This window comes from Chionomys nivalis, chromosome 6 (genome assembly GCF_950005125.1).
Source record: "Chionomys nivalis chromosome 6, mChiNiv1.1, whole genome shotgun sequence".
In the NCBI taxonomy this organism is placed as follows: domain Eukaryota; kingdom Metazoa; phylum Chordata; class Mammalia; order Rodentia; family Cricetidae; genus Chionomys; species Chionomys nivalis.
The window spans coordinates 6,524,925-6,541,751 of NC_080091.1; the positions used below are offsets into that span (position 1 = coordinate 6,524,925).

The following is a 16,827-nucleotide window of genomic DNA, read 5'->3' on the forward strand; positions in this document are numbered from 1 at the left end:
GGGGGAGATGTGGTCCAAGGTGCTCTGTAGGTGATGCTGGTCTGTCCAGGCCCCTAGGGAGGGTCCAGCCTGAGGTGACCGCTGGAGCTGCACGAGTCTCTGGGGAAATCGAGGCAAGTGGGAGGAGCTTCAGCCGTGGGCGTGGAAAGTGCCCTCAGTGAATTCCGGGACACACGGGTAACCCCGCCCCCTGTGGCCCCGGCAGATCCAGGAGGGCGTGGCACCCCGGTGCTTGAGGAAGGGTTCCATGGCCAAGGTTCCGGGTCCTCACCCCACCCCCGTCGGGCTCACGTGGCTGCCCACCTTCTTGGCTGGTGTTACTGCCTGGCCCGGGGCTACCACTTCCCCTGTGGGGGACCTCCTGGGTTTCCCCTTAGAAGGCAATTTATTAATATAAAACGCGAATCCAGACTGCTTGGGTGTTGAAAGGCATTTTTATTTATATTTTTGAGGCAGAGTTTCACTATGTAGTCCCGGCTGTCCTGAAACTCATTCTGTAGACGAGGCTGGCCTAGAACTCACAGAGATCCATCTGCCTCTATCTGCCTCCTAGATCCAGGTGAACTGTACTTTTAAAGATGTGTTGGAGTCGGGGGAGGGGTCGATGCTTTGATGTAAAAAACAAAATAAACATATTAGGACAATCTGTAAAAAATATTGATAACAGTAATACCAATGAATAAAAAATATCCTAAAGGACACAAATATTTGGAGGCTGACATCCCATGCTGTCCATCAGAAGGCGTGCAGAAGGGGAAACTGAGGCCTGGAGTACGCTCTTACTCCGCCCCCTCCCGCGAGCCGCGGACCCACAGCCGGGTTGTCGGGTGGCGTGGTGGAGCCCAAACCCAGCAGGCCTGGTGAACCGGGATGTCGCTTGTCCCCTCCTCTCCCTTCCCCTCCCTCTCCGGACCTCTCCCACGACCGGAGAGGAAGTGGGAGAGAAAAAGACACGGGGGTGAAAAAGGAAAACAAGAAATAAAGCTGGGTTGGATCCGCGCTTCCCGACTCCCCACCTCCGTCCTGCTCCGGGATTGCGCGACGCTCCGGCGAGGGTCCGGGTCCACGCCCCACCTCAGCCGGGCCAGCCAGCCGGCTGCGGGGAAAATTACAAGGCCTGGAAAACAACCGTCCTTCCCCGCCCCTCGCCAACCCCTTCCCCGCGCTACGCCCCTGGCACAGCCGGGTGGAGGCGACTGTTTTATGTAATCGCGGGGCGGCAGGTTTGCTGGCTGGCTGCAACGGTGAGGGAGGGACCCCCCGAGGTGAGCTGCCACCTCGGGGCCCTGCAAGTCTAACCCTGGGGGGGTCCCTGGCACGGCCTTGGGTAAACTGAGGCCCAGATGGGGGTAGATGGAGACCCGACTCTCTGAAACAACCCAGCCATACTTGCAAACAGCTCCCCCTCCTCTAGGTTCGTCGCAGTTTGGGTAAACTGAGGCTTATGGTGGAGGCTGGGGGACCCGGAGCTCAGATGCAGGCTCCTGACGCTAGCAAATACCCTCCTTCTTCCTCTCCTGGGCCGCTTGGAATTCTTGGGTAAACTGAGGCTCAGGGTGAAGGTACAGAAAGCCAGAGCTCCGAGGCAACTTCGCCGTCTTTGCAACAACCCCATCCTTCTCCCTCCAGTCCCTTGCAACACTTGGGGAAACTGAGGCCCAGGGGAGGGCGATGAGGAATCGTGCCATCGCCCTGGTGGCCCAGGAGAGAGGTGTGGCGGTGGAGGACCGTCACTTCCTCGCCTTCCCCTCAGCTCCCGGGTCCGGCGCGCCCCCCACGCTCCAGCAGTGGGTCCTCCGGGTGCGCACCGCGCTCCCGCCCCCGCTGCCAACCCGCCCCACCCTGCCCCGGGCGTCGGGGGCACAGCTCGCGCCCCCTGCACCCCGCCCAGCGCGCACAGGCTGGGGCTGTTTATCTGCGGCCCCCACCCCTTACACCCGAGGGGCCCCTCTTGCCCGCCCCCAGCACCCCGGGGTGCTCCGGGCCGTAGATAAGCCAGCAGGCTGGCACGGCGCCGCGCACGGGGCGGAGAGGTCACGGGCTTGCCAGGGGAGGGGCCGACGGGTCGGGGCTGCGCCCCCCGCCCGCCCGGCACCCCCAAATCCCTAATCGCAGCCGGATCTGCTCTCGCGGCGCAGCCCCGCGGGACGTGGCAAGAGCCGACCTGCAGAGCCTGTTCTGGCCGCGGCGGCCGGGGGGGCGGGCTGGGCGTGGGGGTGCCGGCGCTGCGGCACCTTTAAGACGAGGGAGGACCCCTCTTGCCCTCGGACAAACCAGGAAGGGAGTCGCGAGCATCATACGGGGCTTTGCGTACTGTACGGCTACTGTAGGGGCAGTGACGCCGCCGCCCGCCCGAGCGAGGTCCGCGCCGCGGGCAGCCCCGATCGCGCGTCCTCCGGGCCCGGGTCCCCGCGAGGTAAGCCGCCCGGGCTGAAGGGGAGCCCTCTCGGAGAGGTGGGTTTTGTTTTTGTTTCTTTCTTTCTGTTTTTTTTTTTTTTTTTTTTTTTTTTAAATTTCCTTGCAGGGTGGGGACGCGGCCGGGGTGCAGTGCGCACCCGGAGCGCCCGAAGAGAGCGGAGACGGGCTGGATGAGGGATCTGGGGCGCCTCCGCAGCTCCGGGGTTCTAGAAACCAGGGGGTGCCCGGTTACAGCCGGAGGCTAGTGAGGGGGGGCTCCGCCCGGGTCCCTCCGGGGCGAAGGGCACGAGCCTGCGCTCGCTCCCCTCCTCCCGACTCGGTCTGCCCAGCCTTGGGGCTCCGGGCGAGCGGGGCGCGGGGGAGGGGAGCCGGGCCGCACCGCGGGCGGAGGTGGGGGCAGAGGGGCGCGTCGCGTGCTAAGTTTGCAGTAGGGCCCGGGGCGCGCGCCGTTCCCCTTTCCGAGTGGTCGTGGGCAGGCGGGGCGGGGGGGGCTATCCGGGACTGCGCGCAGACGTTGGAGTTGGACGCAGGATGGAGCTCCATGGGGGAGGGGGGAGGGGGCTGAAAAAACAGGGAGGGGGGCTTTGCAGAAAGAAAAAAAAAAAAGAGCGAGAGGCGGGGGGAAGGGGTGGGGGTGTCCAGGGGGCGGGCGCGGCCTCTCTCGGTTCTCCTGGGCGCTGTAGTTCTTTCTCTTACCTTCAGGGCTTGGCGTCTCGTAAGGTGGTCAGGGAGTTTGGACTACAAGTCCCAGAATGCTCCGCGGTGCCACCGGTCAGGGAGGGGCGTTGCAGAGGAGGGGCGGTGAGCGGCGGAACAGAGGGCCAATGGAAGGGAGAAGCCGTCCGGCGCGGCGCAGTATGAGGGTGGACCCCGCGTCGAGGGGCGGGGTCTTGTGGGAGGGGCGGGGCTTCCGTGGCTCCCTCGCCGGGGGCCGGTGGCGGTCCCGGCTTCCGGCTGCCGCCCCTCCCCTCCTGTTGTGTAACCGTCCCTAGGCCCCCCCCTTCGTTTCGCTATTTTATTTTTTTTTTTCCCGTTTCCGTTTAGTTCCGGACGCTCCGGGACGAGGAGAAAGGTTCCTCCGCAAGACGAGACGTTCCCTCCCAGGGGGAGGGTGTGGTGTCGGGGCCTCGGGGCTTCAGGCGAGGCCGGGGATGCGCGGCCTGGCGCGGGCCGGGCCGGGCGCGGGGGAGGTGACGGGCGGACCCAGATCCGGGGTAATTTGCATCGCCCTCCCCCCAGCCCGGGTGGGGATTGGCCGGGCGGCGGCGGAGGGTGGCGCGGGGCCGGGCTCAGCGTCGCCCGCCGGGGCTCGGAGCCGCCAGCCCGCCGCAGCCATCGTCACGGTCGCCGGGGCCCTCGCGCCGCCCGGGAAGGAGGTAGGAGCCGCGCGGCCTCGGGGCCGCCGTCCCGTCCCTTCCTTCTCCCCTTCCTCCTCCTCCCCGTCGCCATCGCCACCACGTGCGCCCCCGCCGCCGTCCCCACCTGGGCCTGGCACCCAAGGGTGCTTCTTTAGTGGCGGAAGTGAGAGAGAGAGACAGATGGCTTCCCTGGTTCCCTCCTCTCCTTTCCCTCTCTTTCCAAGCAGACCTACTTAGCTCAGCACCCGCGAATCACTAAGCCCAGCACCCATGGGTGACAGACTTGGCGGAAACCCTGTGTCTCCCCCCCCTCCTTGCCACAGCTGCTTCCCCCGGCGAGGGTGTCTCCGGCCTCCGATGTCAGCAAGCCAACCCCCCCACCTTCCCCCAAGCCCGGGCCCAGGGCGTCACCCTGAGTGGCCGCTCCCACGCTGAGGAGGGGGGAGCCCCCCCAGGCACCAAGCTGATTACTTGCAATTGGCAGGACTGTGGTGGGAGAGGTCCCCAGGCCTTCCCTCCCTCCCTCGGCTCAGGCTAGGCCATGGGTTGCAAGGGGGTTCTCTCAGCCTGGGGACGTCTGCTCACCCCAGGGTCACCTCCCCACCCCACACCTTTCCCGGAGGGACTCCAGTGGCTCCCCCAGCTAGGCCCTGGCACCTCTCCGGGGCTGGGCTCGGGGCTCTGTTTACCGGCAGGCATCGCTGTGGAGACGGCCTGGGGGAAGGAGGGAGGGGGCAGCCTGGGCTGGAAGACAGGCAGGAAACAGGATCCAACCGGGACACTGAAATTTTAATTTGCCGGTCACTTTGGGGGTGGGGGTATTTATTATTTAGTTGAAATTGGCCGTGGCCGAGGCCAGGCAGCTCCCGGTTCAGGAAGGGGAGCTATACACCCAGGGTCTCATGCGTTTGGGGACACTGAGGCCAGAGAGGCAGAGTCCTGTGTGGCCTGGTGTGGGGACGGTTTCTGGGCAGGAGTGCCTCGTCCTTGGTGGCTTTTGGGTGCATTCTGTTCTTTTCCTTGAGGCTGTGTGACCTGTAACTCAGTCCTTGTCACATAGAAGGAAACCCAGGCTTGGAGTGAGGAGGGCTCTGGTAAGCCGGGGTCTTCGAGGCCAGAGGGACAGAGGGATTGGGAGGCACAGGGGGATAGACTCAAGGTCATGTCCCTGGTGGTGGTCTCCCCCTGAGTGTAGGGGTCTTCCCAAAAGTCCCCTAGTGTTCCAGGGGACTCTCTTCCAAGAGATTGGGGTGCTGGTGTCTGGGACTGGATGCCGTAACTAACACCTGTCATGCCTAGGGATCCTGCCCACAATGACATTGAGCCCAGAGAGGGACAGTGAGATTCCAAGGTCACACAGCTGGAACCCTAGTCTGTCCCCTGGTCCCATGCATCTGCCACCCTGGGGACTGGGCACATGGTGGGCAGTGTACATCTGGGTTCCAGGTTTACAGTGCCACAGTTGCACCCCTGGTCCCCAGGGCCTGACGTGGGGAGGGCCCACAACTCTTGTCTCAGATTCTTAACCCGTTGGGTGTCTGTGTGTCCTCTCGGGTTGGGTTTCCCCGGGGTCTGCTCGGGGCACCCCAGGGTCTTTGCCAGTTGAGCCACCCTGGCCTTCCCCCATCACAGGCCCTGCAGCGAGCCAGGAGAGCAAGCTGAGGCAGGGTCTGCAGCCCACCAAAAGGGGCCAAATTCCCTCTCTGCCTCAGTTTCCCTGACTGTGTCCTCTTCCCTACTTCCCGTCGCCAACCTGAACAGGTTTGGAGGGACTGGTGGGTGGGAGCAGCTCTGCCGTCCTGAACTGGCAGAGGGACCCCAGTCCTGCCAGCCCCCCAGGGTGATGTTGCCCCATAGCTCGTGTAGGGTAGCGCCCCTGTGCCCTGAGCTCCCTGGGGGCTGTATCGGGGGAGGGGAGAGGCGCCCTGGGAAGAACGAGTTAGGCAAGACCAGCCAGGTTCAAATTCCAGCTGGCTCTGTGGCCCTGGGCCCTGGCCTCCCCTCTCTGATCTAGTCCCCCGTGTGTTGAGGGAGGGGCCCTGGTTCCAGGCCCTTCCAGCAGTGTCCCTGTCCTCAGGTGGGATGAGGGTGGTCAGCCCTCCTCCAGCACCTTCTCAGGGTCCGGCCTCCTTTTGTGTCCACCCTGTGGGATCTGGAGTGTGGCCTGAGGCCCGGCCCCTCCATCTGTCCCCTCAGCAGGCTGGGGTTGGGCCACTGAGTGGCCCTCCCCACCCACACCTTTCTGGTTTGACGGGAAATAGGCCGGGCCCACCTTGAGCCAGTACGAGTCTGGGGAGGGAGGTGGCGGATTCTGCAGGCCCCTGGGCCAGCCAGGGACCTTCTGGGGAGCATTTGCAGGTGGCTACAGGTGGCAGGAGAGTCTTGCCAGGCCCCCCAGACTTGCTTTCGGAGGGCATCCTGGATAACAGGTGCAGCTAAGCTCAGTTCTGCCCGTTCAGGGTCCTTTCAGTCTGACTTGGTTGCCCCCAGCAGCGGGAGCCTCACTCCTCCATGAGGGGGAAGGAACTAGGCCTCACTTCTGGCTTTCCTGGATGAGTGGCACTCGGAGCGTGGGAACAGGGTGGGCCTGGGCCCCACCCTGTAGCTGGGCTCCCCACAGGCCTGCTTGTCCCCACCCCCACACTCACACACTTCCCACTGGGCCGGCTGCCTTCCTGCCTCTGGCCCTTTAAGGCCCCCGGGCAGGAAGCCCCTCCCCATTACGGCAATAAATGCACAGTCAATGGCGCGGCCTGAGTGAATCCTGCCTGGCCTTCTGCTGCTTAGTCTTGTTCAGGAGGCCACCCCTGCGCCCCCAATGAATTCCTGTCCAATTAGACCAGGCCAGGCGGGCATTGGCATCAGGTCAGGGCCCTGTAACCCCTAGGGACCAACCCTTGCAACACAGGCTGGGGAGGGGGCAGGGGCCGCGGGGCAGGGGCCTGGCGGGCTGCACCTGCTGCCAGGCTTGCTGTGTGACCTTGGGGTGGCTGCCCACCCTTTCTGGGCCTAATGAAGGCCAGGGTGAAAAGCCCCAGAGCCCCAAGGGGTTGATGGGCGCACCTGAGCAGGGGTGCGGTGTGCGACCTCAGGCCAGAGTCCCTAAGGAAACTGAGGCCCAGAGGGGCGTGGCCTCCTGCAGGAGCTCACGCAGGAACCTGGCAACCTCATCTGCTGCCTGGGCCCTGCACCAGGAATGTGAAGTAAGGTGGTGGGTGGCAAGTTTTCCGCCTGGCCCCTTCCAGAAGCCCCCTCTTTTTCCCTGAGGACCTGGAGGCCAGTCCTAGCCTTCACCTGTGTGACCTTGGAAAGACCCCAGATCTAGGCTTCCACCCCTCCCCACTTCCAGACCCTTGCCTGAGTACCCTTCCTCAGCCCCTGGGGCCCTCGCAGGTACTTGTGTGGCCTTGGCTGGAAAGGGCAGCAGCGGGTAATCCTAGGTTAGAGGAGAGGTGGGACCAGCAGCTGTCCCCTGATACTGGGTGTGTCAGCCTTCCAGGTGGGTGGAGCAGGGTGTGGGCCTGGGTCTTTGGTTCATCTGACCTTTTGCTTGACCCTACTGTACGTTTGGCCTCAGGAGAGGGTGCCCCACCTCTCTAACCCAGAAGGGGCCTGCCAGGGCCTGCCCCTTGCCCGGCCGCCGACTCAGCACCGAAGAGCCTCAGAAATCCCACGGAGGCAGGCACAGGCAGGAACTCTTGTGTGGGGACCCCAGTCATCGTTGGGAAGGTCTCCCTGAGGAGGGACATAGGCCTGGAGCTGGGCAGCCTCAGTTCCTTCATGGTTGACCGGTGTGCTTCACAGGAGCCCAGCCGAGGTTCTTGACACCCTGTGTGCCTCAGGAGCTGTGGCTGTTCTCGGGGCCTGCTCCTCACCTGAGGCCTCCAGAGGCCCAGGGCGTGGCGAGGCAGGTGTCTGCTGGGGCCCTGGGCACCCTGTCACCTTTGTGGGGGGTGGATGTGATACGGGGCTGGCTTCTGTGGCCGCGTGTCTCCAGGCCTGGCCCAGCCACGACCCAGAGGCTGGAGCCTGGGCGCCTTCGCACTTAAAATAGGGCTCGGCAGCCCCTGGCCCTGGAGCCCAGCGCCTGGTGGGAAGCCAGGGTGGCCGTGCCCAGGGCAGCAGCTAGGCTGACTCATTTGGACTTTTTCAGGCCCTGGGGGCCCTTACAGGGACACTTTTGAGCCGTCTCTCAAGGGACCTGGGTCACCCTGGCTGGGGGACATCTTTGGGGTCACGTGCCCCCTCCCTCTCCGTGGCTGGCTGTGACTGGAGGGGACAGGCTTGTCTTGTCTGCCCACATTCTCCCCAAGGCCCAGGGCCAGACAGCAGGTGGTGGGAGGGGGTGGAAACCACCAATGGGGGCTCCTCGAAGCTTCCCAGGGCTGTGCCTTGGGCACCCCTCTGGCCCCCTAGTCCCTACAATCACATCTGAGTCGTCCCTCCCCTGTCCACGGTGTGTGTGGGGGGTTCTGCTCAAGCTGGTGGGGCGGGAAGAGAGGGTGGGCGGTGGCCGAGGGGCACAAAGGAGTCTGTGTCACCAGGCACTCCTGTGAGGGGAGACCCACTATGGACCGTGCCTCCCTCTTGAACCTCTGGGTGAGCGCCAGGCCAGGCATGGGACAGGAGGGGCCCAGAGGCCTCAGGAAGCTGAAGAGGGTGCAGCTTGGGCCCTGTCCCTTCTAAGGACGGCCTGCAGTGGCCCTTGGCCCTACAATGGCAGGCAGGAGGAGCTGCAGGAATGTGGGCCTTGTTGGGTGGCGAAGGGCAGCCTGGCTCCCTGGAGAGGGCGGAGGGGTGGGGACAGAGCCAGAGGGTTGCACAAGGCCGTGGGCAGATGAGTCACAGCAGGGGGGGGCAGAGACGAGGAGGGGTGGGGACGGGTGGGACAGCCTGATACCCCTCTGCCAGGGTCCTCCAGGAGTGGCTGCCCATTTGTCAGATGGGGAGACTGAGGCCGGGCACGTGCTGAGTGCCATCCTGGGGAACAACCAAGACAGGAGGCCCTATCCTGTGTGGAGGCTTGGCCTGGTTGACAGTTTGGTTTCCCCAGTTACTCACTGGCCTGACGGGTAAGCCTCCCTCTACAGGACCCAGGTCTGGTCTGCAGGCACAGGGAGTCCAGCCATTCTCTGGTGATGCCTTCCTCTACCTGGGGGTCCCCTCGGCTGATAACCGCCTCTCCCTCTCTGCAGGTGTCGGCGGGGAAGATGGCTGGCGGCGTGGACGGCCCCATCGGGATCCCGTTCCCGGACCACAGCAGCGACATCCTGAGCGGCCTGAATGAGCAGCGGACACAGGGGTTGCTGTGTGACGTCGTGATCCTGGTGGAGGGCCGCGAGTTCCCTACACACCGCTCGGTGCTGGCCGCCTGCAGCCAGTACTTCAAGAAGTTGTTCACGTCAGGCGCCGTCGTGGACCAGCAGAACGTGTACGAGATCGACTTCGTGAGCGCCGAGGCGCTGACGGCGCTCATGGACTTCGCCTACACCGCCACGCTCACGGTCAGCACGGCCAATGTGGGCGACATCCTGAGCGCCGCCCGGTTGCTGGAGATCCCGGCCGTGAGCCACGTGTGCGCAGACCTGCTGGAGCGCCAGATCCTGGCGGCCGACGATGTGGGAGACGCAGGCCAGCCCGACGGGGCGGGCCCCACGGACCAGCGCAACCTGCTGCGCGCCAAGGAGTACCTGGAGTTCTTCCGCAGCAACCCCATGAACAGCCTGCCCCCCGCCGCCTTCCCGTGGCCCGGCTTCGGCGCCCCTGAAGACGACCTCGATGCCACTAAGGACGCCGTGGCTGCCGCTGTTGCCGCCGTGGCTGCGGGCGACTGCAATGGCTTGGACTTCTACGGCCCGGGGCCCCCCGCCGAGCGGCCCCCCGCGGGCGACGGGGACGAGGGCGACAGCACCCCAGGGCTGTGGTCTGAGCGGGGCGAGGATGCCCCGGCCGGGGGACTCTTCCCACCACCCACCGCCCCGCCGGCCGCCACACAGAACGGCCACTATGGCCGCGCCGGAGAGGAGGAGGCAGCTTCGTTGTCCGAGGCGGCCCCCGAGCCTGGCGACTCCCCAGGCTTCCTGTCGGGCGCAGCCGAGGGCGAGGATGGCGACGCGGCTGATGTGGACGGGCTGGCGGCCAGCACGCTGCTGCAGCAGATGATGTCGTCGGTGGGCCGAGGGGACAGTGATGAGGAGTCCCGCACAGACGACAAGGGTGTCATGGACTACTACCTGAAGTACTTCAGCGGCGCTCACGATGGCGACGTGTACCCGGCCTGGTCACAGAAGGGCGAGAAGAAGATCCGGGCCAAGGCCTTCCAGAAGTGCCCCATCTGCGAGAAGGTGATCCAGGGTGCAGGCAAGCTGCCCCGCCACATCCGCACGCACACGGGCGAGAAGCCCTACGAATGCAACATCTGCAAAGTTCGCTTCACCAGGTGAGCACGCGGGGTAGGACGTCGTGGGAGGGGGGCTCGACTCCCAGGGCCTCCCTGCATCGCCCACGTCTGTTTGTTCACTGGGATCCATCAGCCTCCACGATGTTTTCTCTGATTTTTTGTTTGTTTTTGTTTTTATTTTTCAAGACAGGGTTTCTCTGTGGCTTTGGAGCCTGTCCTGGAACTAGCTCTGTAGACCAGGCTGGTCTAGAACTCAAGAGATCCGCCTGCCTCTGCCTCCCACGTGCTGGGATTAAAGGTGTGCGCCACCACCGCCCGGCCTGTTTTGGTTTCCTCTTTTTGAAACCCGGGCTCCCCATGCAGATTAGGCAGGCCAGGAACTGGCAGAGACCCTCTTTGCTCTGCCGCAGCAGCGCTGGGCCGAAAGTGCGCCACCGCACTGGGCTCCCCAGCCGGCCTTTGTTAGGTGCCTTCCAGGTGCAGGAATGCTGTTGTGCCCAGATGGGCCAGAGTCCCACCAGGCCACCAGCCAGTTGAGCAGGGGAGGCTCTCAAGCCGAGGCCAGCTGTGCAAAGGCCCTGGGGCCTGCTGTTAGCTGGAGTCTCTGGGTCTGAGCCTTAAGGTGTGGAAAGAACTGGGAAGGAGTTACGGAGAGTTCAAGGGTAGGCCGGGGGCTATTTGTGATTGCATTTGATCAGTCCTGAGGTAGTTCCTGAGCTGTGTGGACCCAGGGCTGACTAGACCTGTGTGTGGCAGGCAGGGGTGCAGCCAGGCCCAGTGACTCAGCTGTTACCCCCTGCCCTGGGGTTCCCCCAGCCACGCCTACGAGGCCTGAAGAAAGAAACCATTGTCCTAACTTCCTGGCCCCACCCGACCCCCTCCCCAGAACCTGGCCCCCTCCTCAGAGGGCAGGGGAGGAGGGTGCGGCAGGGTTCTGGTGCCCAGGAGTGCCAGGTGGGGACAAAGAGCACCAGGGAGGGGGAGGCGGTTGCTTTAGTGGGTGAGACTAGCAGTGGGGAATCTCCGCCCCCGGGGAGTGGCCTGGGGGGACCGTGGGCCCCTCCTTTGGACTAGGCTCTGCAGGGACCAGCATGGTGGAGCTCCTGGCCGGCCAGCTGCCACCCAGCGCTCTCCAGCGCTCTCCCTTCTCACCAGGTGTGCACCTGGCTCCATCCAGGCTTGGGGCTGGCTCTCCCCACAGAGAAACTGAGGCCCAGGGAGGGGTGCCTAGTGAAGCCTTTTCGCCCATGGCCTGCATGCTCACCCCTTCTCTGGGGCCTTCCCCGCCCCCACCCCCAACCGCCCCCTCCAGGCCTGGAGCCCAGGGGCCCCTGTGACTCACAGTGAGCATTGAGTAAGCCAGGCCTGTGGCAGCCGGGGCTATAATTACCCAGGCCGGGGCTTGGGGTGATGAAACCGGGGCTGCCTCCCACCCCCTCCCTGCTTCTGTGTGGCCCCTGTCCTGCTGTGCAACCCCAGGCCATGCAGCTTCCCCTCTGAGCCTTCTAGGGAACTCTCCCTTACACATCTAGAAAATCGTTCACCACTGGCGTGGGGGGTGGGGGGTGGGGGGCTGTGCAGGGGGACAGCCGAAGAAACCCCCAATAGTTGATGCAGATCTTGGGAGGAAAGTACAGAGGGTGGGGTGGGGTTCACCTCATGCATGTTCTCTTGGTACAGCTGAGGCAGAGGCAAGGGTCTGGTGCAGAGGACCAGTGGCCTTGTCCTTCCAGCAGTAGGGAGCCATGGAGGGTGCAGGGGTGGCAGCCTGGGCTGTGCCAGAGATGGAGCCCAAGCAGGAGCCTGGTGCCCAGGGTTTGGCAAAGGCAGAGGGGCCATAGGGCTCCTCGTGATCAGAGACGCGGTCCGGCTGTCCGGGTTGCTGGGAGATTACGCGGGGAGTCCATGCCTCAGAACAGGACAGACAGAACTAAGAAATGTCACACGAGTCAGCAAGTGAGGGCTGGGAGAAAGTCACCGCCCAGTGAGTGCACCCCCGGGCTCTGTGGGCTGTGGTCCTGCCAGTAGTCACAGTACCGGGCTGTCTCAGGTACAGGGGCACAGAAGGGAAGCCAGCCAAGATGCATGTGAGGCCTTGGGGTGTGGGGAGCTGTGGTGCAGGGTCACTGTGAGGGTCTAGGAGGCCCCATAGGCTGGCCTGGGGGTGCTGCTATCCTTCCATGCATGTTTTTGAGATTAGTACTTTTCTTTGAGACAGGGTCTCTCAAGGTGTAGACCAGGCTGTAGAACTGACTGTAGCCCAGGATAGCTCCAACTCACACAGAGCCACCTGCTGCTGCCCCCTAGTGCTGGGATTAAAGGCGAGTGCCACCACCGCCCGGCCGGCATAAAAGTCTTTCTGGGCCAGAGCACCCATAGCCCTGGGTCCCTTCTCCCAGTGGCATTTTCAGGGCCTGACATCCCAGCAGGTGCCGAGTAAATCAGTACTGTTGTGCGAAGGGGCACACCTGCGCTCGCCCGCTTCAGGAAAGGGAAGGTGACTTGATTGAGCTTAGCATTTTCCTGGGGTTACACAGCAGTGTCCCCTAGTACGGGCTTTGGGTGGGGCTGGGGTCTTCGGGTGCCTGCTGACCGTGCCCCCACCCGCTCGCCCGCAGGCAGGACAAGCTGAAGGTGCACATGCGGAAGCACACAGGCGAGAAGCCGTACCTGTGCCAGCAGTGCGGCGCGGCTTTCGCGCACAACTACGACCTGAAGAACCACATGCGGGTGCACACGGGGCTGCGGCCTTACCAGTGCGATAGCTGCTGCAAGACCTTCGTGCGCTCCGACCACCTGCACAGACACCTCAAGAAAGACGGCTGCAACGGGGTGCCCTCGCGCCGCGGCCGCAAGCCCCGCGTGCGGGGCGTGCCCCCCGATGTCCCCACTGGGGCCGCCGCGCCCCCCGGGCTCCCCGACACCCCGCGCAATGGCCAGGAGAAGCACTTTAAGGACGAGGATGAGGACGAGGACGAGGCCAGCCCCGACGGCTCAGGCCGCGTGAATGTAGCGGGCAGCGTCGGCGATGGTGCAGGTGGCCCTGCTGTGGCCGCTGCAGAGGGTAACTTTGCAACCTGACTCGTATTCAAAACAAACCAAAACCAAAACAAACTAAGAGAGAAGAGAGAAAAACCACACCCACCCTAGCACCACAGCTGTCTGTCCAGACGCCTCCATCCATCCACGCGCGGACCTGTGTGCGTGTATATATCCATGGCCGTTGTGGGCACGCCTGCCTTTCACAGATTCTTAGGACGTGGCCGCACCCGCTCCTGTGCCCCTCGCCCCTGTCCGCGTGGGGTCCCACCCCGGGGGCCTCCCTGCCTGCTCCTGGCTAAGGTGAGGGTGATGGGGACCCCCAGGACAGGCGCCCGGCTCCTTGCTGGTTGGTTTTAGGGGTCTCAGACAGACCTTAAATGCTTTCTGTCCACTGTGAGTGGACGTTAAAATGGTCCCCGGCTCCCCACCCTCCTTCCTCAGGGCACTTACTAAAGAGGGGGGTGTCCCCTCGGCCTCCCTGCTCCCGTCCCGCCTGTGGCCTCGCACCTCTGCACACCCCTACCCTGGCCACCACTGACATACAAGTCTATTTATTCCCAAGCCTGGGTGGCCGGAGCTGGGATTTGGGGGGCCGCCGGGGTCCCGCCACCTTCTTTCACGGCACTTACACCTGGCGGGGTCCTCAGGGCCACTGCTCAGGGCGACCCCCCCACCCTCCTGTCTCCGCTAGCCTGACCCCGCCCCATGTTCAGAGATTGAAAATTTGTCTTCACCCTGCGCCCCACTTTTTAAAGCACTTTTTAGATCTATTTCCCCTTTTCCTCCTTAAAGACAGTTTATATAGAGATATATATAGAGAGATATATATAAAATATTCTTTTCCTCGGAGGGGCCGGCAGCAGGCAGCAGTTTTGGGGGGACGTAGCCAAGATCAGAGGGAACCCCAGGGACTCAGGCAGGGACAGGGGAGGGGGCAAGAGAGGCCACAGCTTAATGTCACAAAACAGCAATAAAACCCCAAGATTTTACTAAATACGAAGGGAAAACAAAAACTTAAAAAAAAAAATCAGCTAAAGCGGCGACAGCCACGTGGGGATCTTGGCACTTTGTAACTGAACGGGTACTTTTCATTCTTAACTTAAGAAAATGTTTACAAGTTGCGCCCAGCTTCTATGAAAAATTGGAGAGAGAGAGAGAGAGAGAGAGCGAGCGAGCGAGCGAGCAAGCAGTGGAAAGTAACTAAGTCAATTTATTTTTGTATAAAATAAAGAAACCCAACCCATTGCTCCGGCAGAATCCACGTGTGTTCCCGAGGCTCAGGGCGGGGAGGCCAGGACGCCGCGGGAAGGGACCCAGGGTCCCTGAGTCTGCCAGGCCCCTTTCCCCAGCCCAGTTGATCTTCTCTTGTCTCTGTTGGAGACCACAGGCCTGGGAGCCAGGGCCGCTGTCCCCTCCGGCTCGCCAATTTGCTTCCCAGCTCAGGGATGTCCCGAGAGAGAGGGAGAGAGGGCTGGTCCCTGGCCAGCCAGACCCCACGACTCCTGCCCGGTCCCCCTTCCCGTGTGGTAGTACCTCCTAGGCACCCCCTTTTTACTCAAAGGCACTGACTGTAACCCAGGGGCCGGCACCTGACCCCCCACGCCCCCAAACTCCGGCTCCCCCCCAAAGGCCCGGTGTGACCGAGCCACAGGCCACGGACAGGGGCCGGGGTTGGGGACGATGCTGCCGGGTGCCGGCATGGGTGGAGGTGCCCCGTGTGTCTGTTGACAAATGTCTTGTTCTTTGGCTCTAAAGGGAAGCTCGATAAGAAGGCCGTTTCCAGTCTCTAACAGAGAGGTTTTCCTTTTCATCCCCTCCCATCCCGCGAGCCTCCTCCCCAAATGTCTCAGGATCCCCCCTTGGGGCCAGCAGAAGGGGCAGGCCCAGGGGCGGGGTGGTGCTGGCCTCCCTTGCACCCCACTCCCATGGACAGCTGTCCCGGGAACCGGGCTGTGGCCAAGCAGGGCCCAGCAGCCCCCACTACTCCACCCTTGCAATAAAACCAACCTTAATCACATGTCATCCTGGCCAGTGGCCACCAGACTTGGGGCGGGTGGAGCCCTTGGGGACTGTGGTGGGGGGTGCCCCATAGCCCGCCAGCGACAACGCAAACCCCCTTGGGAATTGCACTAAACCCTTGCCCCCAGCTCTGCGCTCAGCTTCTGCCCACCCACACCCACCTTGCCTTAACCACCAGCCCGTCCTGGGGGGCCGCAGCCACCGCATGGGCCCATCGCTGGGACAACCCAAGACCCGCCCCCTGCTCCCCATATTGCAATCACACACTGTATATAGAATGTGGATCGATTTTTACAAATTTTTATTTAAATTAAGGCCGTGATAAAAGTTGCCAAAGAGAATTGTGGAATTCACTAGAGGTTTGAGCGGAGGGTGCTGTAGAGAGAGAGGTTTTTGTTTGATTGTTTGGGGGTTTATTTTTGTGTGTGTGCTTTTTTTTTTTTTTTCTTTTTAAATGCCTGGTACCAACGACAAAAAAAAATCGGAAAAAAGATAACAAACTTGTTACTTCCATTATGGTGAATTTTCGTGTGTTTGAGTGAGAGAGAGAGAGGGCCCAGCCAGGGGGGTTCCGGGGACCCCAGGACTGGGGAGGGGACTGGCCTGCAGCTGTCCCCAGCCTGTGACCTGAGCATAGGCCACGCCTGCTGAGTAGTTGCTGCTCTTTGCCTTCCTACCCCACTGGCCTTTCGAGATTAAGAAAAAAAATAAAATAAAAAGGCAAAAAAATAATAAAAATGAAAAAAATCTATATATATCTATATATATATATAGAAACCAATGAATGTAAATGACAGACCTGGCCCGGCCATGGCCCCGCCAAGCTGGGCTCGAGTGGGCGGAACCAAAGCGGGTGCCCTGGGGTGGTCACTCAGGAGGACCCCTCCCTCCAGCGGCCACCACCCTGTCACCCTGTCTGAGCACAGCTGACCTTCCCCGGGTGCTCCCGTGGGTCCTCTAGGTGGGCGGCCGGGGGACGCTCCTGCTGAGGCATCAGGCCGGCTGTCAGGGACTCCTGGGTGTCCACAGTGCGAATCGGGATTGTAAAGGGGGACACAGGCTGAAAGGAAAAATAGAAAAAAACAAAAAAAGACAAAAACCGACAAAAAATAAAAAAGCAAAATCCTATTTTTTGAGAAAGAAAGATATTTATATTTGCAATTTTATTTTAAAAAGTTATTTAAGCTGAGGAAACAGCCTTCCCGGAGTTCGGGTTGGCTGGCACCGGACGGGTCAGGGGTCTTGGGGAGCTCCTCACCCCAGGAATGATTATCTCAGTTCAGAACTAGCTCGCACTAAATATTGACTTATCTTGGTGGGGGGCACGGGGTTCAGGAGACAGAGGGCCAGGGGAGCCCCGCCCCAGGTCCAGAATGAGGTGCCTTGGATTTTTAGGGCCCAGGCCTGGTGTATAGGGTCCGGAGCACAGAACAGACATTCCACTGACTGGATGTAAGAATCTTTATAAAGTAAAGTGGGGGAGGCAGAACGAAAACAAATCAATTGATTTAAAAAATGCACTTTTTGGGGGTGGGGGGACAAGATTTAAAAGTAATAAAAAACATACAAACAAAAGATTATGAAAAAAAT

General features: G+C 62.0%; 1 protein-coding gene across 4 annotated transcripts; it reads left to right on the forward strand.

The window, feature by feature from the left end:
* The first annotated feature begins 1,226 nt into the window (after positions 1-1,226).
* On the forward strand, positions 1,227-14,287 carry LOC130875706 (zinc finger and BTB domain-containing protein 7A). 4 transcript variants are annotated; one of them, XM_057771775.1, is made up of 3 exons: positions 1,227-1,244; positions 8,972-10,215; positions 12,795-14,287. In XM_057771775.1, the coding sequence occupies exons 2-3, from the start codon at positions 8,987-8,989 to the stop codon at positions 13,255-13,257; spliced, it is 1,692 nt and encodes a 563-aa protein (XP_057627758.1). In that variant the 5' UTR covers positions 1,227-1,244; positions 8,972-8,986; the 3' UTR covers positions 13,258-14,287. The 4 variants fall into 4 exon arrangements, with proteins under 4 accessions (XP_057627758.1, XP_057627757.1, XP_057627756.1 ...); XM_057771774.1 differs by lacking the exon at positions 1,227-1,244 and adding an exon at positions 2,044-2,416; XM_057771773.1 differs by lacking the exon at positions 1,227-1,244 and adding an exon at positions 2,045-2,454.
* The last annotated feature ends 2,540 nt before the right edge of the window (positions 14,288-16,827 follow it).